Source organism: Macaca fascicularis, chromosome 7, assembly GCF_037993035.2.
Source record: "Macaca fascicularis isolate 582-1 chromosome 7, T2T-MFA8v1.1".
Classification (NCBI taxonomy): Eukaryota; Metazoa; Chordata; class Mammalia; order Primates; family Cercopithecidae; genus Macaca; species Macaca fascicularis.
The window spans coordinates 170,348,671-170,373,929 of NC_088381.1; the positions used below are offsets into that span (position 1 = coordinate 170,348,671).

Below are 25,259 nucleotides of genomic sequence, written 5' to 3' on the forward strand. Positions count from 1 at the left end.
CAAATCGGGTAAGTGGTCTTTTCACTCTCTTCTCCAGCCTCTCTTGCTACCCTTCAGTCTCCCTGTTCTTCCAATTCCAGTTCTTTTTCCTCTCTAGTAGAGACAAAGGAAACACATTTTATCCATGGACCCAAAACTCTGGCACCGGTCACGGACTCGGGAAGACAGTCTTCCCTTGGTGTTTAATCACTGTGGGGACGCCTGCCTGATTATTCACCCACACTCCATTGGTGTCTGATCACTGCGGGGACGCCTGCCTGATTATTCACTCACACTCCGTTGGTGTCTGATCACCGTGGGGACGCCTGCCTGATTATTCACCCACACTCCGTTGGTGTCTGATCACTGCGGGGATGCCTGCCTTGGTCATTCACCCACACTCCATTGGTGTCTGATCACTGCGGGGATGCCTGCCTTGGTCATTCACCCACATTCCCTTGGTGGCAAGTCCACTGCAGGGACTCCTGCTTTGGCTGCTCACCACATCCCCCTTCTCCGAGTCTCTACCCTCTCTTTTCTCTGGGCTTGCCTCCTTCACTATGGGTAACCTTCCACCCTCCATTACCCCTTCTTCTCCCTTGGCCTGTGTTCTCAAAAACTTAAAACCTCTTCAACTCTTGCTGACCTAAAACCTAAGCGTCTTATTTTTTTCTGCAACACCGCTTGGCCCCAATACAAACTCGATAATGGTTCTAAATAGCCAGAAAACGGCACTTTTGATTTCTCGATTTTACAAGACCTGGATGATTTTGTTGAAAAAATGGGCAAAGGGGTCTGAGGTACTTGATGTCCAGGCATTCTTTTACACACTGGTCCCTCCCTAGTCTCTGCTCCCAATGCGACTTGTCCCAAATCTTTCTTCTTTCTCTCCTGTCTGTTTGTTCAGTCTCCACCCCAAGCTCTGAGTCCTTTGAATCCTCCTTTTCTACAGACCCATGTGACCTCTCCCCTCCTCCCCAGGCTGCTCCTCGCCAGGCCGAGCCAGGTCCCAATTCTTCCTCAGCCTCTGCTCCCCCACCCTATAATCCTTTTATCACCTCCTCTCCTCACACATGATCCGGCTTACAGTTTTGTGTGGGGAGACTAGGCCTCCTCCACCTGCCCAACAATTTCCTCTTAAAGAGGCGGCTGGAGCTGAAGACGTAGCCAAGGTTAATGCTCCGCTTTCTTTATCCGACCTCTCCCAAATCAGTTAGCGTTTAGACTCTTTTTCATCAAATATAAAAAAACCCAGTTCATGGCCCGTTTGGCAACAACCCTTAGCTTTACCGCCCTAGACCCAGAGGGGCCAGAAGGCCATCTTACTCTCAATATGCATTTTATTATCCAATCCGCTCCAGACATTAGAAAAAGCTCCAAAAATTAGATTCCGGCCCCCAAACCCCAGAACACCTTGCCTTCAAGGTGTACAATAATACAGTAGAGGCAGCCAAGTAGCAACGTATTTCTGAATTGTAATTCCTTGCCTCCACTGTCAGACAAACCTCAGCCACATCTCCAGGACACAAGAACTTCCAAACGCCCGAACCGCAATGGCCAGGCGTTCCTCCATGACTGCTTCCCCCAGGATCTTACTTCAAGTGCTGGAAATCTGGCCCAGTCTGCAGCCCAGAATTCCTCCTAAGCCATGTCCTATCTGTGCGGGACCCCACTGGAAATCAGACTGTCCAACTCGCCCAGCAGCCACTCCCAGAGTCCCTGGAACTCTGGCCCAAGGCTTTCTGACTGACTCCTTCCTAGATCTTCTCGGCTTTAGTGGCTGAAGACTAATCTGCCTGATCACCTCAGAAGCCTCCTGCACCATCACAGATGCTTTGGGTAACTCTTACAGTGGAAAGTAAGTCCGTTCCTTTCTTAATCAATATGGAGGCTATCCATTCCACATTACCTTCTTTTCAAGGGCCTGTTTCCCTTGCCTCCATAACTGTTGTGGGTATTGACAGCCAGGCTTCTAAACCTTTTAAAACTCCCTAACTCGGGCCTGGCGCGGTGGCTCATGCCTGTAATCTCAGCACTTTGGGAGGCTGAGGTGGGTGGATCACGTGGTCAGGAGCTCGAGACCAGCCTGGCCAACATGGTGAAACCCCATCTCTACTAAAAATACAAAAATTAGCAGGGTGTGGTGGCGAGCACCTGTAATCCCAGCTACTTGGGAGGCTGAGGCAGGAGAATCATTTGAACCTGGGAGGCAGCGGTTGCAGTGAGTTGAGATTGTGCCATTGCACTCCAGCCTGGGCGAAAGGGGGAGACCTTGTCTCCAAAAAAAAAAAAAAAAAAAAAAAAAAAAAAAAAAAAAAAAAAAAAAAAAACCAAAAAAAAACCTCCCCAACTCTGATGCCAACTTAGACAATATTCTTTTATGCACTCCCTTTTGGTTATCCTCATCTGCCCATCTCCCTTATTAGGTCGAGACATTTTAACTAAATTATCTGCTTCCCTGACTATTCCGAGGCTACAGCCACACCTCATTGCCACCCTTTTCCCCAGTTCAAAGCCTCCTTCACATCTTCCCCTGTATCTCCCCACCTTAATCCACAAGTATGGGACACCTCTACTTCCTCCCTGGCAGCCGATCACACACCCCTTATCATCCCATTAAAACCTAATCACCCTTACCCTGCTCAACGCCAGTATCCCATCCCACAGCATGCTTTAAAAGGATTAAAGCCTGTTATCACTTGCCTGCTACAGCATGGCCTTTTAAAGCCTATACACTCTTCTTACAATTCCCCCATTTTACCTGTCCAAAAACCGGACAAGTCTTACAGGTTAGTTCAGGATCTGCACCTTATCAATCAAATTGCCTTGCCTGTTCACCCCGTGGTGCCAAACCCATGTACTCTCCTATCCTTAATACCTCCCTCCACAACCCAGTATTCTGTTCTGGGTCTCAAACGTGCTTTCTTTACTATTCCTTTGCACCCTTCATCCCAGCTTCTCTTTGCTTTCACTTGGACTGACCCTGACACCCATCAGGCTCAGGAAATTACCTGGGCTGTACTGCTGCAAGATTTCACGGACAGCCCCCATTACTTTGGTCAAGCCCAAATTTCTTCCTCATCCGTTACCTATCTTGGCATAATTCTTCATGAAAACATACATGCTCTCCCTGCTGATCATGTCTGGCTAATCTCCCAAACCCCAACCCCTTCTACAAAACAACTCCTTTCCTTCCTGGGCATGGTTAAATACTTTCACCTTTAAATACCTGGTTTTGCCATCCTAACAAAACCACTGTATAAACACAAAAGAAAACCTAGCTGACCCCATAGATCTTAAATCCTTTCCCCACTCCTCTTTCCATTCCTTAAAAACAGCCCTGGAAGCTGCTCCCACACTAGCTCTCCCTAACTCATCCCAACCCTTTTTCATTACACAGAGCCAAAGTGCAGGGCTGTGCGGCTGAAATTCTTACACAAGAGCCGGGACCACGTCCTGTGGCCTTTTTGTCCAAACAACTTGACCTTACTGTTTTAGGCTGGCCCTCATGTCTCCATGCAGCAGCTGCTGCTGCCCTAATACTTTTAGAGGCCCTCAAAATCACAAACTACGCTCAACTCACTCTCTACAATTCTCATAACTTCCAAAATCTGTTTTCCTCACACCTGATGCATATACTTTCTGCTCCCTGGCTCCTTCAGCTGTACTCACTCTTTGTTGAGTCTCCCACAGTTACCATTGTTCCTGGTCCAGACTTCAATCTGGGCTCCCACATTATTCCAGATACCACACCTGACCCCCATGACTGTATCTCTCTGATCCACCTGACATTTACTCCATTTCCCCATATTTCCTTCTTTCCTGTTCCTTACTCTGATCACACTTGGTTTACCGATAGCAGCTCCACCAGGCCTAATCGCCACTCACCAGCAAAGGCAGGCTATGCTATAGTATCTTCCACATCTATCACTAAGGCTACTGCTCTGCCCCGCTCCACTGCCTCTCAGCAAGCTGAACTCACTGCCTTAACTCGAGGCCTCACTCTTGCAAAGGAATTACGCATCAATATTTATACTGACTCTAAATATGCCTTCCATATCCTGTACCACCATGCTGTTATATGGGCTGAAAGAGGTTTCCTCACTACACAAAGGTCCTCCATCATTAATGCCTCTTTAATAAAAACTCTTCTCAAGGCCGCTTTACTTCCAAAGGAAGCTGGAGTCATTGACTGCAAGGGCCATCAAAAGGCGTCAGATCCCATCGCTCAGGGTAATGCTTATGCTGATAAGGTAGCTGAAAAAGCAGCTAGCATTCCAACTTCTATCCCTCGTGGCAGTTTTTCTCCTTCTCATCGGTCACTACCACCTACCCCCCCACTGGAAACTTCCACCTATCAATCTCTTCCCACACAAGGCAAATGGTTCTTGGACCAAGGAACATATCTCCTTCCAGCCTCACAGGCCCATTCTATTCTGTCGTCATTTCATAACCCCTTCCATGTAGGTGAAAAGCCGCTCTAGTCTGCCTCTTAAAACCTCTCATTTCCTTTCCATCGTGGAAATCTATCCTCAAGGAAATCACTTCTCAGTTGTTCCATCTGCTATTCTACTACTCCTCAGGGATTGTTCAGGCCCCCTCCCTTCCCTACACATCAAGCTCAGGGATTTGCCCCTGCCCAGGACTGGCAAACTGACTTTACTCACATGCCCTGAGTTAGGAAACTAAAATACCCCTTGGTCTAGATAGACACTTTCACTGGATGGGTAGAGGCCTTTCCCACAAGGTCAAAAAAGGCCACCACCTTTTTTGTGTCTTCCCTTCTGTAAGACATAATTCCTCGGTTTGGTCTTCCCACCTCTATACAGTTCAATAATGGACCAGCCTTTATTAATCAAATCACCCCAGCAGTTTCTCAGGCTCTTGGTATTCAGTGGAACCTTCATACCCCTTACCGTCCTCAATCTTCAGCAAAGGTAGAATGGACTAATGGTCTTTTAAAAACATACCTCACCAAGCTCCGCCTCCAACTTACAAAGGAGGACTCTGTCAAGGACAGAGCCCAAAAACCCACCAACCAAGCAAGTAATTATGCCGAACCCCCTTGGGCACTCTCTAATTGGACATCCTGGGTCCTCCCAATTCTTAATCCTTTAATATCTGTTTTTCTCCTTCTCTTATTTGGACCTTGTGTCTTCCGTTTAGTTCTCAATTCATACAAAACAGCATCCAGGCCATCACCAATCATTCTATATGACAAATGCTCCTTCTAAGAACCCCACAGTATCACCCCTGACCACAAAATCTTCCTTCAGCTTAATCTCTCTCCCACTCTAGGTTCCCACGCTGCCCCTAATCCCACTCGAAGCAGCTCTGAGAAACATCGCCCATTATCTCTCCATACCACCCCCCAAAAATTTTCACTGCCCCAACACTTCAATACTATTTTATGTTATTTTTCTTATTAATATAAGAAGACAGGAATGTCAGGCCTCTGAGCCCAAGCCTGCACGTATACATCCAGATGGCCTGAAGCAAGTGAAGAATCACAAAAGAAGTGAAAATGCCCAGTCCCTGCCTTAACTGATGACATTACCTTGTGAAATTCCTTCTCCTGGCTCAGAAGCTCCCCCACCCTTTATGACCCCCGCCCCCACCCACCGGAGAACAATCCCTTTTGACTGTAATTTTCCACTACCTACCCAAATCCTATAACGGCCCCACCCCATCTCCCTTCACTGACTCTCTTTTCGGACTCAGCCCGCCTGCGGTGAAATAAACAGCCTTGTTACTCACACAAAGCCTGTTTGGTGGTCTCTTCACACGGACACGTGTGACACAACCCCTACTACAGCCAAACTCTCAAGACCTACCCCCTGGTATCACCTTTCCAGGTTAAAGAGAGCTCCCACCTCCGATCCACCAACCAGCACCTCACCAACTTATAACTGGTATTCCAGCACACTCCTTGGGCCAACCCGACTCCACCTCACATCCATCCCAGAAGAAACTTCACATCAGTAAATCCATCTATCTCAAACAGGTTTAAACTACTATTACAACTAGCTTCCTTTAATGGAGACACTCTATTACACCCTAATTGCAGGCATTATACTACTTACCCTGTTGTTTGCAGTGGGATTATATAGTGTAACTCCTTCCAATTGGAATACCAGCCGAAAAGTCTCCCTCACTTTAGCCTTCTGCTTAATGGTTACCCTTATAGCAGGAATCACAGTCACTAATAAACATTGCCACATCCTCCCTAGATGCCCTGCCTTTGTCTGTCCTGCTGCTTCACTCTCTTCCTTCACGCTCTCGCAAGGTATTTCCTGGTTCCACCCACGGAGCAACACCCTGGAGGCCTTTTTCAAGTGCAAAACCAACCTTTTCTTCCAAGGCTCTTTCTATGGCTTCACTCTGGGTGAAAGCGAACTATTTACTTTTCTGCTCACTCTCTGCCTTTCTAACCCGTCTCATAATCAATACCCCAGCCCTTCTTTCAGCCCAACCAATACCTACAACCCCTGAACACCTATACAGAACACTTAATCTCACACACTCCTTACTAAAAAACTCTAATTCCTCTCTGGCAAGAGGCTGCTGGCTCTGCGTATCCCTCCTCTCCACAACATACAATGCAATCCCTGCCTCAGCCTACAACTGGACTTCCATCCAAGTAACCTACCATTCTGAAATCCTCATTAAGAGCCCCCCCTCAAACTCTACATACAGGCATTAACAAAAATCTCCCCCCAGTTAGCCAGCGAGTTCGGTCTAGCTGTGACAACCTGACATCCCTACTTACACAACCTATCCCCTACCGCAGCTGTGATAAACGCATATGAGGAGCCATAACAACCCACACAATCTTATCCTACCTAGCACCACTGTGCGCCAATGACATCTACCCTCAGGCATTCCCCTCAGCCACCTAAATTCCAAACTGTGCAATTTATACCGCACAACTCAAGCCCTCCACCAAACATACTACTCTCAAAGCCACCAACAATAAAGACAGGCTTCGTTTCTCCAGCCCCTCAGCCCTTGACACCTCCTACCTCCTTAACAAAAACTCAGAGTACTGCAAGGGCCGACACCTCCCCTGTTTATCCCTCTTCCCTTGGCTCCCCTCTCCATGCACCATCCCTGCACCCGCCACCCACGACTGTGTCCTTATCCCAACATTCAGCAACACTCCCACATGGATCTTAGTGGACACAAAACGCTTCCTGTTACACTGGGAAAAAAGACCCCAAAGCCCCCAGCCTAAAGCAAACACCCTTTACAACCACTTACAGCAGCAGCTCCAGCCGGGACCCTCGGAGTATGGACGCATGAGAATAACAAAATAGTACATCTTTTTAGCATACACAACCAGTTCTGCCTACCAAGCCAAGGCATACTTTTCCTAGGTGGTGCCTCAACTTATATTTGCCTCCCCTCTAACTGGATGGGCACCTGCACCCTGGTTTTCCTCTGTCCAAAAATCAACTTTGCCCTAGGAGACCAACCCCTACCAATCCCAGTACCCCAATACCCCTATCCGACACTGCCGTGCGATACAACTCATACCTCTATTAGTAGCCCTCAGAATAACTACAGAAGTTGGAACTGAGACTGCAGGACTAACCACCTCTGTTTCCTATTACCAACCCCTCTCCAAGGACCTCACAGATAGCTTGGAAGAGATAGCCAAATCCATTACAACTCTCCAATCACAAATAGATTCTTTAGCAGCAGTGGTTCTTCAAAATCACAGAGACGTAGACCTACTCACAGCCAAAAAGGGAGGACTCCGCCTCTTTCTAGATGAACAGTGTTGCTTTTATCGTGACCAATCTAGCTTAGTACAAGATTCTGTAAAAAGACTAAAGGACTGAGCACAAAAAATTAAAGAAAATGTCCCCTGATGGCCAGCGTGGTCCTCCTGGTCCTTTAGTACCTGGTTTCCATGGCTAATGCCCCTCTAGGCCTAGCCATAACCATTCTTCTTTTTCTAGCATTCAGCCGTTGTCTCCTACACCTTCTCACTCAGTTTTTAATGGACTGTATCAGAGCCTTCACCCACAGGACAATACAAGATATGATGCTGCTCCAAGAATACCAACAGATTCAAGAACGGCAGTCCCTACTGTCCAGTCTGCCCCTAAAAACTGTTGCCCCTTCCCAGCAAGAAGCAACCAGATGACAACAGCGCCCCTCTTCTATTACCTATTAAAGGGCTGGGAAGTTAGGGACAAACTGCCCCAAAAAAGCTTCTTGGCGCTGCCCACTCCTCCCTCTAATGCTCTGCAACCCTTCTCTGTGCCACCCACCCTTCCCCCAAGCCTCTTTACATTTCCAAGCTCTTATCTAGGCGCCGCTGCAGAGCCAGCAGACTTCACTCATCAGACCTTGCTGCAATAAGCAAACCCCAATTACAAACCATCCAGACCACACAGCAGAAGATCGTGGGAAGTATAAACAAACTTTACCTACACCCTCCTGTAAGTTCCTGCTCTTCATCTAGTTGCTACCATAAACATCACAAGGTAATATGTGGCAAAATTAACCAGCAAACAACCCTGAGATGGCTGGGCGTGGTGGCTCATGCCTGTAATCCCAGCACTTTGGGAGGTCGAGGCGGGTGGATCACGAGGTCAGGAGATGGAGACCATCCTGGCCAACATGGTGAAACTCCGTCTCTACAAAAAACACAAAAAATTAGCCAGGTGTGGTGGCGGGCGCCTGTAGTCCCAGCTACTCGGGAGGCTGAGGCAGGAGAATGGTGTGAACCCGGGAGGCGGAGCTTGCAGTGAGCCGAGATCCGGCCACTGCACTCCAGCCTGGGCGACAGAGCAAGAACCTGTCTCAAAAACAAAAATAAAAAAAATAAGAACAAACCAACCCTGGGATGCCGCCATACCAAAGAACTCCCTCAAACTCCCCTCCCCAATATACATCCCTCATTCTGTAAGCTTGGGGCTACTTCCTCTGTCTGTTAAGGGGGCAGCTGGCAGGTTAATGAAAACTTGCTTGCCTGACTTTGGGTCTATTTTTCCTTTCTCTTGGCTGACCTTAGTCAGGACATGGCCATGGGTCTCTCTATTCTGCCTGGTCCCCTCGACCAGGCAGGCCCACTCACACAAAACATGAGGAACTGAGCCTAGCTCATACAGCACTCTCACCACAAGACACACAAGGAACTGAGCCTAGCTCTTACAGTGACCCTCACACAAGAAACAGGAGCAACTCAGCCTGGCGTGTGCAGCGCCCTCACCACACGCAACACGAGGAACTCAGCCTGGCACGTACAGCACCATCACCACATGAAACACGAGGAACTCAGCCTAGCGTGTGCAGCGCCCTCACCAAAAAAAACACGAGGAACTCAGCCTGGTGCATACAGCGCCCTCACCACATGAAACACGAGGAACTCAAGCAGCAACCTTCACCACACAAAACAGAGGAACTCAGCCTAGCGCGTGCAGCAACCTTCACCACACAAAACAGAGGAACTCAGCCTAGCGCGTGCAGCAACCTTCACCACACGAAACACGAGGAACTCAGCCTGGCACACACAGCAACCCTTACCACCGGAAACACAAGGAACTGAGGCTAGCGCGTGTAGCAACCCTCACCACACGAAACACGAGGAACTCAGCCTGGCGCGTACAGCGACCCTCACCACACGAAACACGAGGAACTCAGCCTGGCGCGTGCAGCGACCCTCACCACACGAAACACGAGGAACTCAGCCTGGCGCGTGCAGCGACCCTCACCACACGAAACACGAGGAACTCAGCCTGGCGCGTACAGCGACCCTCACACGCGAAACACGAGGAACTCAGCCTGGCGCATGCAGCGACCCTCACACGCGAAACACGAGGAACTCAGCCTGGCGTGTGCAGCGACCCTCACCACACGAAACACGAGGAACTCAGCCTGGCGCGTGCAGCGACCCTCACACGCGAAACACGAGGAACTCAGCCTGGCGCGTGCAGCGACCCTCACACGCGAAACACGAGGAACTCAGCCTGGCGCGTGCAGTGACCCTCACACGCGAAACACGAGGAACTCAGCCTGGCGCGTGCAGCGACCCTAGCTGCTGGGAGGCTCCACTCTCCCTTGTGCTTGGCCTTTCTGTTTCCACTTTACCAAAAGGTCCGACATGTGTTCCCTAACAGGCAAAAGACAGATTCACATTCCGACATCTGTCCGGCATGATGTCTGTGGTGAAATGTGACTAATTCACAGTAACCGTGATGAATAACCCCACAGTGAGCCTCCCATCAGCCAAGAGAAGTTTTGCTGACAAATTCAGCATGAGGCAGGTCAGGTTTTGTCAATAAATGAGTCCCAAGAAACCTTTTGGTTTCCAAAGCTTTTATAGATTTTGGAATTGTGGGAACAAGATTTTAAACCTGTGCCAGGCGCGGTTGCTCATGCCTGTAATTCTAGCACTTTGGGAGGCTGAGGTGGGCGGATCACCTGAAGTCGGGAGTTCAAGACCAGCCTGACGAACATGGAGAAACGTCTCTACTAAAAATACAAAATTAACCGGGCGTGGTGGTGCATGCCTGTAATCCCAGCTACTTGGGAGGCTGAGGCAGCAGAATCACCGGAACCCGGGAGGCGGAGGCTGCAGTGAGCCGAGATTGCATCATTGCACTCCAGCCTAGGCAACAAGAGCGAAACTCCATCTCAAAAAAAAAAAACCAAAACAATAAAAATAAAGAATTTAAACTTGTATAAATAAATTCAATTCATATTACATGCCACAAAGAATATTTAAAAATACAGCTCTGGGCTGGGCACAGTGGCTCATGCCTGTAATCCCAGCACTTTGGGAGGCCAAGGTAGGTGGATCACAGGGTCAGGAGATTGAGACCATCCTGGCTAACATGGTGAAACCCCGTCTCTACTAAAAATGCAAAAAATAATAGCTGGGTGTGGTGGCAGAGGCCTGTAGTCCCAGCTACTTGGGAGGCTGAGGCGGGCTTGAACCCAGGAGGCAGAGCTTGCAGTGAGCTGAGATCGCACCACTGCACTTGAGCCTGGGCTACAGAGCAAGATTCTGTCTCAAAAAAAAAAAAAAGAAAAGAAAAAATATAGCTCTGGTGGTAGGCCTAGTTTCTATTCCAGAAAATGGCAGGATCTTGTGACGAAAGGAGAGAGGAGAAAATGCAGGTGAGCAGGAAACAGCTCCAAGCGGCGAGATAAGCACATCAGCCCAGTTCGGTGGCTGGTGCACTGTGGGCCACCTTGTGTGCTGGTGAGATGCGGGCAGCTTTGTGCTCCAGATATCTGCCTCCTCCAGATGAATTCACAGGACCTGGCCTCATGAGAAGGGACTCTCGGTTGACACTTCTGGCTGCAGTGAAATTGCCATTCAGCTTTCCAAAATGAAAAGTTACCAGTATGAACCATCTGGATCAAAGGAGAATATGTCCTGAAGTGCATTTCTGTATCAGTCTGTTGAACAGGTGGGATCAGACTTTGACCCCTCAGATGTGTCCCCAGACCTTAACCTCACTGCCACCTGCCTGGAGGCCCACTGGGAGCAAGAGGTGCAGCCCTCCACCCCCATGCACTTCTTCAACTCAACACCATTCACCTCGGAGTGGGACCGGCCCCCATCTCCTCGTCCCTGGGCCATTGCTCCTTCCCGAGGGCTGGGCAGAGTGGGAGGTTTGGAGGCTGGAGCAGGGAAGGGTGGGATTGGGGCTTTCTAGAATCCAACTGTGCCAGAAGGTGCCTCATCCTCACACTTGTGGCCAGGGCACCCTACCTGATATGACTGCACCTCTCAGGGGAGGCCCGGCTCACCCCTCCCCATGGCAGCCCCATCAAGCACCTCACAGCAAGCCCAAGGAGGCGGCTGCCCACACCGCCAGGGTGTGCGGGAGGCAGAACAACTGAGGATTGGTGCTCTTCTCCGGGAAGGCCAGGCAAGGCCAAATATGTACAACAAGTAAAACGAAAGCCTAGTCGATTTGCTGTTAAATTAAAAACAGTAAAACAGAAAGTAAAACCAGAATGACCATGACATCTGGATTGGAAGGGCCCCTCCCGCTGCAGGAACCAGGAAGGAGCCCGGCCTAGCGCTACCTGGCGATCTCATAGAACACGCAGCCGGCGCTCCACAGGTCCATCTTGTACGTGTAGAACCCATCGGTGAGGAGACACTCTGGGGCCCGGTACCATCGGGTGGAGATGTATTCCGTGTATGGCTGCTTGGAATAGACACTCCGGCAGGAGCCAAAGTCCCCTAATTTCAGGACATCCTGCTGGAAGGGGAGAGAAGCAAGGACAAGCAATGTCCCATTATGTGGCTATCGTAATACAAACCACTCCAAATATTTATGCACTAGCAGGAAAATCACTAGCATCTAAAGTAGTCTGTAAAATGCCAATTACTGGCTTTATGAGCACCTGAAAGTACCTCCAGCAGATGAGGAAGTGATGTGTCTATTCAGTGGAACAAGTTTACAAATATTCTGGCTATGTTTTACATATATTTCCAAATGTCTACGGGTTTGAAAATGGTTAACTCACAGCACTTCAACAAATGAACGACACACACTAGTCGTCGGTCTGGTCATGCTGCCAGCTTGCCCAGCAAGGGCTTTTTTAGCCACACAGCCCCAGAGGACCCTGCTGACAGCCAGTGACAGGCGCTGGGAAACAGCAAATGGTACGGTTTAAACACAGGTAGTTTAGTGGCCTGGGAGAGAGACGGACCTGAGCTCAGATCCTGCCTCTGCCACATTTCTCTCTAGGGGGATGGAACGGCCATCAGAACGGGGTTCCTCTCAATCTGCAGTGTAAGAAGGGCACATTCTATTATTTTCTTCCAGGTGCAGTCAGTTATGTTGATGGCATTTATTAAATAAACCATTTTTTACAACCTGAGAGGGAAAAAATTACTGTAACAAATAGGCTGTCTAGCTGCATGGACTGAAAGTTCCTCCAGCAGGAGGAGAAAACCTTTCAGGGAAAGGGTTTCTATTCAACTTTTATTCTGATACCCAGCTTTCATGTAAAAGCTCTTACCTTTATTAGTATATTTTCTGGTTTTACATCTCTGTGAAATATTCCATTTCTGCATTCAGTATAAAAGGAAAAATAGAATTACACTTCATTTATTCAAATTCTTGAATTTGAATGTTAACACATCTTATTAATTTCAGAGCTGTCAAATCTCCAAGAGCATACCTGTGAATGTGATCAAGGGACTTACATAACTGGTACATATAGTGCATAATTTTTTTTTCTGATAATGGGTATCTTCTCCCTGTATAATCAAGAAAATAGGCAAATATGGTTACTGATGGTACATATCCCCTTTTTTGAAATAAAAATAATCCATTTTTATTTAACGATGTATGAAAATCTAAGTTCCCCTGTAAAAAATAATCTGAAGTAGTCTTAGGAAATATATAGTGTACCTACAAAACATACCATTTAAAATTCCATAGACTGGCCAGGGGCGGTGGCTCACGCCTGTAATTCCAGCACTTTGGGACGCTGAGGTGGGTGGATCACGAGATTAGGAGTTTGAGACCAGCCTGGCCAACGTGGTGAAATCCCATGTCTACTAAAAATACAAAAATTAACCGGTGTGGTGGTGGGCGCCTCTAATCCCAGCTACTCGGGAGGCTGAGGCTGAAGAATTGCTTGAACCCAGGAGGCAGAGGTTGCAGCGAGCCGAGATCCCACCACTGGACTCTAGCCTGGGCAACAAGAGCGAAACTCCGGGGGGGAAAAATAAATCTGTATACTGGCATGATCTCATTTAAAATTACACAGCACATACATTTTTAATGGAAAATTCCTTTTTATTTTTCTTTTTGGCAGTTTATAGAAGTTTATTCTACATCCTCAACTATGTGTTAGTAGCACCATGTAATTTTTAGGATTGTTGTCAAATTTGGGGAAACTGCTAAGTTTCTTTCATATCTGAGTTATAAGATTTCATATTTCAAGTTTTCTATGGAGTGAATGCTCTTTAATTTGAATTGACTATACTCAGAGTATTCCTAGAAGACATCCCAAATGAGATGGCCGGCAATAACGTAACTATTAATACATGGAAGAGACTGCAAAGCATATAAATGTATCCCAGCCAACCCTTAACAAGATTCCAGACATGTCCACGGCTGTTTCACCGTTATGCTGAGGGGAAGTATGACGTAGGAGAGGTTAAAATAGAAGAGATGGCAGTCTTAACTTTGTGGTTGAAATACCTTATTTTTGCAAATTTAACAAAATATATAAACATGGTGAAGATACCGCAAGGGCCTTTTTTGGAAGGCACCCAGGCAAGTCAGCTCTATCAGCTGCCAGAGACTCTGCCTCGGCTCCTCTGTTCTAACATACGTGGTTTTTCTGAGTTTTGAAACAGGTAAAGCAGGTTTGGGAAATTGCCAGACAACTGAAAAATTAATAAACAATAAACATTACTGAAGAATGACAAAGAATTGTTGATAATTTTTTCCTTTTTAGTGGAAATGTAGTAATTGTACCTATTCATGGGACCCAGAGAGTGTTATTTTGATCCATACATACAATGTATAAGGATGAAATTGGGGCAATTAGCACGTGTGTCACCTCCAACATTGGCCACAGCTCTGTGAACATTCAGAGCGCGTGTGCTATGGTTTCAGTGGGAACAGCACTGAGCGATCGCCGCACAATAGCATGGTCTGACAGCCTCAGCCGGCCTTGGAGGCCTTCCAGGACGCTGTCCTTCAGCCTGCACTGATGATGAAAATGTTAGGAGTCACTCGTCAACCCAGTGTTACGCTAGGCTTTCCTGTTTATGTGGAGATGTCCACTTTAAAGGCGGATAGATCACAGTTCAATAAGCAGTTCAACTGCTTTCAGTCTCGGTCCACATGTCTTCTTTCACAGGAGAGGCCGTTTAGCGTGGCTGGCACAGTCCCCTGCAGCTGCCCTGTACTCAGCGCCTGTGCCTTGGTGCCCGCAGCTTTCTACTGTGTTTGAAGACTTCATACCACACGCCCAGCATCACAGCTTACCCTTGTTCCAGAAGATGTCAATTTTACTTGATTTTAATTTTCAAAGTGTGTGTTTTAAGTTATTAAGTTTTAAATCTGCACAATGACCACGTTCACCTAACAGTTTGGAAATCCACTTCCTCCCTCCATAAGCACATATACCATTTGATACCTTTGGTCCTAAGTTTACAATTTCTTTTGAAAATTAAAATTATTCTTTTTCTCTGCTTAACAAGAATGTTTATAACATACAAATAATAGAAAGTAATTTACATTGTAAAATGTCTAGGTGCAATTAGCTTTTTCTTTTTTTTTCTTGAGATGGAGTCTCGCACTGTCATCCAGGCAGTAGTGCAGTGGTGCAATCTCCACCCACTGCAACCTCCACCTCTCAGGTTCAAGCAATTCTCCCGCCTCAGCCTCCCAAGTAGCTGGGATTACAGGCGCTTGCCACCACCACGCCTGGCTAATTTTTTTGTATTTTTAGTAGACATGGGGTTTCACTGTGTTGACCAGACTGGTCTTGAACTCCTGACCTCGTGATCTGCCCGCCTTGGCCTCCCAAAATGCTGGGATTACAGGTGTGAGCCACCACAATTAACTTTTTTGTGTAATACTATCACCTTTTTATTGTTTCACATGATTTATCAACAATTTTCCAGAATTAAAATCAAAAGAATCAAAAGTAAGAGCTTTATCAGCTTTCCCAAGCTTGAGGAATTCTGGAATCTTATTAAATTAATATCTGTAACAGATGAAAAGAAAGCAACTTTCCATCCTCCTTCACACATGCAGCAGGATGAAGCTGCTGGAAGTTCATCTCATCAGGTGCCCCTGGGTCCTGCGATCAAACCCAATCTCACTGCCCCTATGACTTACCCTGGCACTCAAGACCCCCTTCAACCAATTCCTCTCCTCCACAAGGGTTCTCACACTCCCATGAGTGGGCTGCTAAGACACAGATTGTCCCTCCCCATCTCCACCCACATTTCTGCTTCAGAAGATCTGCAGTGGGGCCCCACAGTCGCCTAACAAGAGCCCAGGTGCAGCAACTAGTCTTGGGTCCTTGCTTCGAGAACCATGCCCCACCACACCCTTCTTGTTTGTTTATCGAATACTCAGGTGAATTCCCTCATGGACTCTTCTCTGGTTGCTCCCAAAGCTCACCGGTACCTATATTCATGATGTTCCATCCCAGGAACGCCCTTTCCAGCCATGTCCACACATTCAAATCTTACTCGTATAATAAAATTGTCATTAGAGTCATCTGAACTTGAACTTGGGAAACGTGGAATCTTTTAGGAAAAGTCTAATCTATCCAATCTTCATAATCACCTAGAAGTCTTTTAAAAAGCAGATTTCAGCCGGGCATGGTGGCTCAAGCCTGTAATCCCAGCACTTTGGGAGGCTGAGGAGGGTGGATCAAGAGGTCAGGAGATTGAGACCATCCTGGCCAACATGGTGAAACCCCGTCTCTACTAAAAATACAAAAAATTAGCTGGCCATGGTAGCAGGTGCCTGTAGTCCCATCTACTTGGGAGGCTGAGGCAGGAGAATGGCGTGAAACTGGGAGGCAAAGCTTGCAGTGAGCCAAGACTGTGCCACTGCACTCCAGCCTGGGCAACAGAGCCAGACTCTGTCTCAAAAACAAACAAACAAATAAAAAAGCAGATTTCAAGGCCTGAACCTAGATCTAATGGAGCCAGGAATCTGTGCTTCTCAGATGCCTTCAGTCCCAGGTAAGAGTCCTCTTCAGGTGCCCGCCCTTCCTTGCCTCCCTGGGTCTCCTCCTGGAAACTCCTTATTCACAGCCCTAGGGGTAGGGAGCCATTCCTGGTCCCGGGCCAGTAGGAGAGGTGTTACTGCTGGAGTGAGGTATCAGGGCAACAGTGTGTGCCCAGTGGTCTGAACAGCTGGAGACCACACCCTTGCAAAGGAAAGCGCTGCCCAGCCACTCTCCACAAACTTCTCCAGAACGAGATCCGAACTTTCTGGGCCCAAGACTGTATCTGGTTCCCATCAGATTCTTGTTTTCAAACAGTTTGAAACAAGTAAAATAGAGTACAATTAACAAGTCACTCAGAAGTTTCTCATATGCCCCTTAGTGAATGTCAGCAGGCCCCAAAAGCTCTAGCTCTCCTGACCAAGGTAATTTTTATCAAATATTCTCATTAAGAAGCCTCCAAGGAATGTCATATATGATACTAGTAATTTTAAAAACTTAAGTGAACACAGTGATAAACCAAGGCATTCACTGTGACTCAGCACTAACTGAAGGAATACAGCTGCCACTGTGGCCTGCATCATGACAGCATCCCCAGCACACGCCCCTCCAGCGAGGGTGGAGAGAACTACAAACTAGCCACTCACTAAGGCAAATGAGTATTTTTTTTTTTTTTGGAGACAGGGTCTCACTCTGTTGCCCAGGCTGGAGTGCAGTGATACAATCAGCTCATTGCAGCCTCGACCTCCTGGGCTCAAGCCATCCTCCCACCTCAGCCTTCTGAGTACTTAGGTCTATAGGCATGCGCCACCGCACCGAGATAATTTTTTTTTTTAAATATTTTGTACAGACAGGGTCTCAGGCTAGTCTCAAACTCCTGTGCTCAAGCAATCCTCCCGCCCTGGCCTCCCAAAGTGTTGGGACTACACGTGTGAGCCACTGCACCTGGTCCTATCAATTTAACTTGAAACAGTTAAAAAAGAGAGTAGATTCCGAAAAAATCTTGTAAAAGAGTAGCTGCCTCTATAGTCAGATTATGACGGAAACTAAACCTCTTTTACAGTTTTTCCTTCATAAATTCCAAGACAGGCTTTCCTACTGCAGATGGCATGAGCCCAGAGCCGTTAAGCACATGCACCCAAATACACAAACTAGGATAGCTGGCGGGGTAGCCATTCTCTATTCACCCCAATTACTAACTCATGCCAAAGAAGAATCCAGAGACATTCTTCCAGAGAGAGTGGTAGGCAAAGGGCCTTCGCCATCCCTTCCCCAGGTTCCCACACCACTCTTGCCTTCATGGCACACCCACAGATTGACTTGCTCAGGACCTAGCCCAACCCCCATCTAGCATGCCAGGCCTGAAAGTCCAAATGACATTCTTCATGCTGCCTTGCAGCTGAGAGTTTCAGATGTGACTTAGGCTCTGCCTAAATGGGAATACTTGGGAAAGACGTTTCAGGCCCAGGTTTGGGGGCAGATGAGAGGAGAGAAGGCATCCATTCTGAGGGCACGGATCACAGATCCTGGCAGAAAAGGCTTGGTTCCAGCCCTGGTAGCTGCAGCAGCTTTATTCTGCAGAGCGTTGTCAGCAGCAGGGCCAGCAGCCTGATCATGGAGAGCAGTTGTGAGAAGCAACTTCCTATAGGCCAAGCCCGGAGTCTGCTTCTTCAGTCCTCCCAACAATTCTGGCAATCTATCCATATCACAGAGTAACCCCTCTTGAGTTAATCAGAGAATAGGGGAGACTGTTGTTTGCAACTAAAAGGGAGAATCAACACATCCACCTACAGCAAATTTATTCTTAAAACAGTAACTGGAGAATTCCTTCTAAAAAGGTGCTACTCAAAGCACAGTCCATGAGCTGATGACAGTTCAGGGACTGTTACTGGTCTAAGAGGAGATGACATAAATTAAGAACAAGTGTTTAGAACTGTTTGTAGCAATCTGACATGCTGTGACATCTAAGCACACGATCACTTTTCTGGTAATTCATTTTTACTATATTTCACAAAAGTTCCCCCTGCAGTACATTAGAAATAAGACAACTGGTCTTCTGTGATCATTTTGGAAACACTGCTCTAAACACCAATTGAAAACCACCTCTCCCTTGCTTTAAAGCCCAATAACAGCTTCCCATTGAACTTAGAATGAAAATTCTTACCCTCGCCCTACCAGCCTCATTGGTGCCTGCCTACTCCATTTTCTGCAACTCTCCTCCATGTCCTCCAGCCACGTGGGCCTCTTCCCTCACGGTGGCCTCAGGACCTTTGCACTGGCTGTCCCTCTGCCTGAAGTACTCTATCCTCATCACTCCCTAACACATTGGCCTGTTTCATTCACTGACAGCACTTATCCCTATCTGGAATTCTTGATCATTTTGACTGATATTCTTGGTAATTTCTTCGTTTGTTTCCTGTCTGTCATCGAGTGTGAGCTCCACATGGGTGGGAACTGTGTCTGTTATGTTCCCCACCATGTCCCTGCCTCTGGAATAGCCCATGGCATGTCATTGCAAATGAGACATCCTCTCCTGCACCTGTCTAATTCTACCACTCCTCCAGGAAAGCCCTATTTTCCCAGCCCACACAATCTCTGCCTCATCTGACACCTGTTCAACAAAGAGAAAATTACCCCAGCAACTCCTTTTCTCGTATGATATCACTTTCATATAGTTTATGTGGACACTAGACTATATACTCTTTCAGACCGGGCGCAGTGGCTCACGCCTGTAATCCCAGCACTTTGGGAGGCTGAGGCGGGCAGATCATGAGGTCAGGAGTTTGAGATAGCCTGGCCAACATAGTGAAACCCCGTCTGTACTAAAAATACAAAAAGTTAGCCGGGCGTGGTGGCGGACATTCCAGCTACTCGGGAGGCTGGGGCAGGAGAACAGCTTGAACCCGGGAGGCGGAGGTTGCAGTGAGCTGAGATTGTGCCATTGCACTCCAGCCTGGGCAACAAAGTGAGACTCCATCTCAAAAAAAAATTACTCGGGCGTGGTGGCGGCGCCTGTAATCCCAGCTACTCGGGAGGCTGAGGCAGGAGAATGACTTGAACCTGGGAGGTGGAGCTTGCAGTGAGCCAAGATCGCGCCATTGCACTCCAGCCTGGGCGACAGAGTGAGACTCCGTCTCAAGAAAAAAAGAAAAAAAAGACTATATACCCTTTCAATATCAAAAACATGCATCTGACATGCTGCTTCTTTATCTTCCCAGTTCTTGCCAGACCTTGCACATTGCTGTAAAGTAGACAATTCAATAATGGCTGTGTGATTGTTCCCTTATTTCATTATTATCTCATTCTTTAGTCTTTCATAGTGCTCCCCAATATTCTAATAACCTGAGAGCAGCAATTTAAGTCATAAGAATTGCCATTCTGGTAGCAAAAGCCTTAGTGATTGTTTGAGTTTTCACTAAAGCAGCATCATCGTCAACAACCGTAAATAATTAGGTGCCCCTATTCTTTTAAGGCACTGAGCTGGGCCCAGAAATAGAGATCCAGGGCAGCAACAAAGCTTAATGGTTAGGATTTCAGAGTCAGGCTTGAGTTTAAGTCCCAGTTCTGCCATTTATTAACAACTTAATTTTGGATTATTACTTAATCCTTCAAGCTTCAATTTCCTCATCTGTAAAATGGGAAAAATAATAGTGCCAACCACATAGGGTTGTCATGAGGCAGTATGTGTGATGGTTAAGAACATGCACTCTAGGATCAGGTTATCTAGGTTCAGCCCCAGTTCTACCACTTACTAGGTATGTAAACTTGGACAACTAACTTATCTCCCCATGCCTCAATGTCCTCATGTTTCAAATAAGGATAATAACAGTATCTGGGCCACGTGGGATGGCTCACGCTTGTAATCCCAGCACTTTGAGAGGCCAAGGCGGGTGGATAACAAGGTCAAGAGATCGAGACCATCCTGGCCAACATGGTGAAACCCGTCTCTACTAAAAATACAAACATTAGCTGGGCGCGGTGGCTCACGCCTGTAATCCCAGCACTTTGAGAGGCCCAGGTGGGCAGATCACCTGAGGTCAGGAGTTCAAGACCAGCCTGACCAACACAGAGAAACCCCGTCTCTACTAAAAATACAAAAGTAGCCGGAGTGGTGGCGCATGCCTGTATTCCCAGCTACTCAGGAGGCTGAGGCAGGAGAATCGCTTGAACCCGGGAGGCGGAGGTTGTGGTGAGCCAAGATCGCGCCATTGCACCCCAGCCTGGGCAAAAAGAGCAAAACTCCATCTCAAAAAAAAAAAAAAATTAGCTGGGTGTGGTGGCGTGCTCCTGTAGTACCAGCTACTTGGGAGGCTGAGGCAGGAGAACTGCTTGAACCCAGGAGGCGGAGGTTGCAGTGAGCCAAAATCATGCCACTGCACTCCAGCCTGGTGACAGAGTGAGACTCCATCTTAAAAAAATAAAAAATGACAGTATCTGCCTGACAGGGTTGTTGGAAGGTTAAAATGAGTTAATTCCTATAAAGTATTAAGAATAGTGCCTGGCCATATGGATACCATTCATGAACTGTTAGCTATTATCACTATATTTCATCAATTCTAGGATAGGCTTTTTTTTTTTCAAATTTTACTAACTCTAAAATCAGGATGTATATTTCAATATTTACTACCCTACAAGCACTATTAGCCATTCTCCTTACATTTTAACATCTCTGAACCTAGGATGCTCCATATTGCTCACAGCATCTTAGAGTCAGTGCACTGAACACGCTGCCTGGCCTATGGAAGACACTCAATATTTACATAACGAATGGAAGTCTACTGATCTTCAGAGGTCTGTTTTCTACAATCGCTGTAGATAGATACTGAAAGAAATAGATTCAATTTCTTCAGTTATGTAATTCCTCTACTACTGAAAATAAATATATCCTAAAAATATATATATTCTAAGGCTGGGCACAGTGGCTCATGCCTGTAATCCCAGCATTTTGGGAGGCCGAGGCAGGCAGATCATGAGGTCAAGGCAATTGAGACCATCCTGGCTAACACGGTGAAACCCTGTCTCTACTAAAAATACAAAAAAGTTGGCTGGGTGCGGTGGCTCACACCTGTAATCCCAGCACTTTGGGAGGCCAAGACGGGCGGATCATGAGGTCAAGAGATCGAGATCATCCTGGCCAACATGGTGAAACCCCGTCTCTTCTAAAAATACAAAAAATTAGCTGGGCATGGTGGTGCAGGCCTGTAGTCCCAGCTACTTGAGAGGCTGAGGCAGGAGAATTGCTTGAACCTGGGATGGGAGGTAGAGGTTGCAGTGAGCCGAGAACGCGCCACTGCACTCCAGCCTGGTAACGCAGCAAGACTCCACCTTAAAAAAAAAAAAAAAATTAGCCAGGCATAGTAGCACATGCCTGTAGTCCAGCTACTTGGGAGACTGAGGCAGGAGAATCACTTGAACCTGGGAGGCGGAGGTTGCAGTGAGTTGAGATCGCACCACTGGGAGAGCAAGACTCCATCTCAAAAAAATATATATATATGTGTATGTGTGTGTGTATATATATATATATTCTAAACAATGCTTTCTCAAGCGTCTAAACACACAGTGACTTGCCAAAAATTCTCCCTTCTTGTTGAGTTTTGTTTTTATTTTTTCTTGAGATGGAGTCTCGCTGTGATGTCCAGGCTGGAGTGCAGTGGCGTGATCTCGGCTCACTGCAACCTCTGTTTCCCAGGTTCAAGCTATTCTCCTACCTCAGTCCCAAGTAGCTGGGACTACAGGAACATGCCACCACGCCCGGCTAATTTTTGTTGTATTTTTAGCAGAGACAAGGTTTCACTGTATTGGCCAGGCTGGTCTCGAACTCCTGACCTCAAGTGATCCACCTGCCTTGGCCTCCCAAAGTGCTAGGATTACAGGCATAAGTCACCACACTGGCCTTTATTTTTATTTTTTGAGACAGAGTCTCACTCTGTCACCCAGGTTGGAGTGCAGTGGAACGATCTCGGGTCACTGCAACCTCCGCCTCCTAAGTTCAAGTGATTCTCCTGCCTCAGCCTCCTGAGTAGCTGGGACTACAGGCAGATACACACCACTATTCCTGGCTAATTTTTTTTTGTGTATTTTTTTAGCAGAGACAGGGTTTCACCTTGTTAGTCAGGCTGGTCTTGAACTCCTGACCTCAAGTGATCCACCCGCAGTGGCCTCCCTCCTAAAGAGCTAGGATTATAGGCATGAGCCACTGCGCCCAGCTTTATATACATCAACTTTTATGGATGTAGAAAAACTTGGCTACTTATGCTATTTATTTTGCTAGTAATTTACTATCACACACATATTTTAAGTCACATATAAAATACATGAATATTGATATAGTGCTTTTTTCCACTACCCAATTTCATAAAAACAATTTTATTTGAACTCTTCATATATATCTTCAACATCAGTGTCTTCTTCATCACAAAAATAGTTTATCGATCTAAAAAGTTTCCATAGCACATCATCTTCAGTGTGGCCCAAATTGTGAGCTAATATACCATCTAAATCATCTATGACGCTGTCACTAAAATTCTTTTCCAAGTCATAAGTAGTCACTCATGTGACAATAGGACGTTTTTTTTTTTTTTTTTTTTTTTGAGACGGAGTCTCGCTCTGTCGCCCAGGCTGGAGTGCAGTGGCCGGATCTCAGCTCACTGCAAGCTCCGCCTCCCGGGTTCACGCCATTCTCCGGCCTCAGCCTCCCGAGTAGCTGGGACTACAGGCGCCCGCCACCTCGCCCGGCTAGTTTTTTGTATTTCTTAATAGAGACGGGGTTTCACCGTGTTAGCCAGGATGGTTTCGATCTCCTGACCTCGTGATCCGCCCGTCTCGGCCTCCCAAAGTGCTGGGATTACAGGCTTGAGCCACCGCGCCCGGCCAACACAGTTGTTTTTTATTTGTCCTCTAGGTATAACGTGATTTGAAAAATCCAACACTTGCTGTATTGCTTTCTTAGTGAGATATACAAGGTTCATTTGTCCTGACATCAAACACAACCATGAGGTCAGACCCCCAGGAACAATTTGCTCAATGAGGGCCAGCAGGCTCTCCTTTTCTCCTGTTGCCCTCAGGGGACCTCTGTAAGTATCTGAAACCAGCCCTGACTGAGGTCACCTCAGGCAAACATGCTGTCTTCAACGGTGCTTTATTGTTCAGAAGAAAGGAAATGAATGAGCATCGTGGAAAATGGCAGGAGCTTCCCTCACATGCAGGCGACTATTCTGGAGGGAAAGCTTTGCCTGAAGAGGCATGGAACAGAATGTCGAGCAACAGCAGATCTGGGGAGCTGAGAGGCCCCCTGAGCCAGCGGGCCTGTGGCACACATGCCCATGGCGGGGCTGGCTGCGGCGCTCTGCAGCAGAGCTGCCCCTGCTGCCTCCCGCCACCCTCCCCCAGATCACATGGGCACCCAGAGGGCCTGGGACTTCCTTTCTTGTTTGCAGTCATGTTCTGAGTAGACGAGCCGTCAGGAAAATGCCTTCCCATGAGTGAAGTGGCACTGTACTGTGTATTATATATAACTACGGCACTATGATGACTAATGATGTTGAGAACAACTAAGCATATGTATGAATTAGAAGCCTTAAAAGAGGATCTTAGGTTAGCTTTCAAATTATTCCACGTACCTCGTATTAGCTCATAAATATTCATGTCCATAAGTTCACATATTAGTGCAAGAGAACCAGATTTTCTGTCACTGAAGAAGAAAGCAAGTTTTTAAAATAAATTTTCTGGCCTTAATCAGAAAATACAATCCAATATTTAATCCATTTGTAAACATTTCTAGTAAACATAAGGCACTCCCACATCAAATACTACAGTGTAATTGCTGAAACAGTAAAGGTTCTGATTTCAAATCAGTATTTCAGGTAAAATTAATTAAAAATACTAGCAAAACCCAACTTTGAACAAAATTCTAAAAGTCGAAAATATATATGTCTTGAAAATACATAATTAACTATCAGTAGAAAGAAGAAAAAGGCTGGGGAGTTGGGTAAGCAAAACAATGAAAGAGGCCAGGTGTGGTGGCTCACTCCTGTAATCCCAGCACTTTGGGAGGCCGAGGTGGTGGATCACTTCAGGTTAGGAGTTTGAGGCCAGCCTGGCCAACATGGTGAAACCCCATCCCTACTAAAAATACAAAAGCTGGGTGTGGTGGCGGGCGCCTGTAGTCCCAGCTGCTCGGGAGGCTGAGGGAGGAGAATAGCTTAAACCCAGGAGGTGGAGGTTGCAGTGAGCCAAGATCACACCACTGTACTCCAGCCTGGGCAAAAGAGTGAGACCCTGTCTCAAAAAAAAAAAAAAAAAAAAAAGAAAAGAAAAGAAAAGAAATTAATTCGTGCTCTGTGACTGCAAATTAAATTTTAATTTAGCTAAATTCCTTCCATGTAATTGGGATAAATCACAATGGGAGAGTAACAACCAAAAACCAGTCAGGGGAAAAAGAGAAAAACGAGTCACATGACAAGTGTGTGGTATCAATGCTGACACAGAATGGGGACAGAGACTGCTGGCTGAGCCACCAACTTCTCCTGAGTACAAGCAGGCCTTTGAAGGGTTCCCAGAGTCCTTAGCGGGAGCCTGTATCACCCCAGACC

General features: G+C 46.9%; 1 protein-coding gene across 50 annotated transcripts in view; it reads right to left on the bottom strand.

Moving 5' to 3' along the window:
• Nucleotides 1–25,259, bottom strand: part of MOK (MOK protein kinase) — an 86,049-nt gene that overhangs the window by 19,805 nt on the left and 40,985 nt on the right. For 20 of the 50 annotated variants that reach the window (XR_012416145.1, XR_012416148.1, XR_012416147.1 and 17 more), the window contains 4 exons: nucleotides 24,288–24,358; nucleotides 13,141–13,219; nucleotides 12,979–13,027; nucleotides 12,034–12,212 (listed from right to left, as the gene is read on the bottom strand). Coding sequence is in view for 46 of the 50 variants with exons in the window: in XM_073998262.1 (XP_073854363.1) it covers nucleotides 12,034–12,212; nucleotides 12,979–13,027; nucleotides 13,141–13,219; nucleotides 24,288–24,358 (378 nt within the window). In the remaining 4 variants the exon portion in view is untranslated. Of the gene's footprint in view, nucleotides 1–12,033; nucleotides 12,213–12,978; nucleotides 13,028–13,140; nucleotides 13,220–13,386; nucleotides 13,523–24,287; nucleotides 24,359–25,259 lie in introns of all 50 variants that reach the window. The other 30 variants (XM_073998264.1, XM_073998261.1, XM_015453262.4 and 27 more) reach the window with 5 other exon arrangements.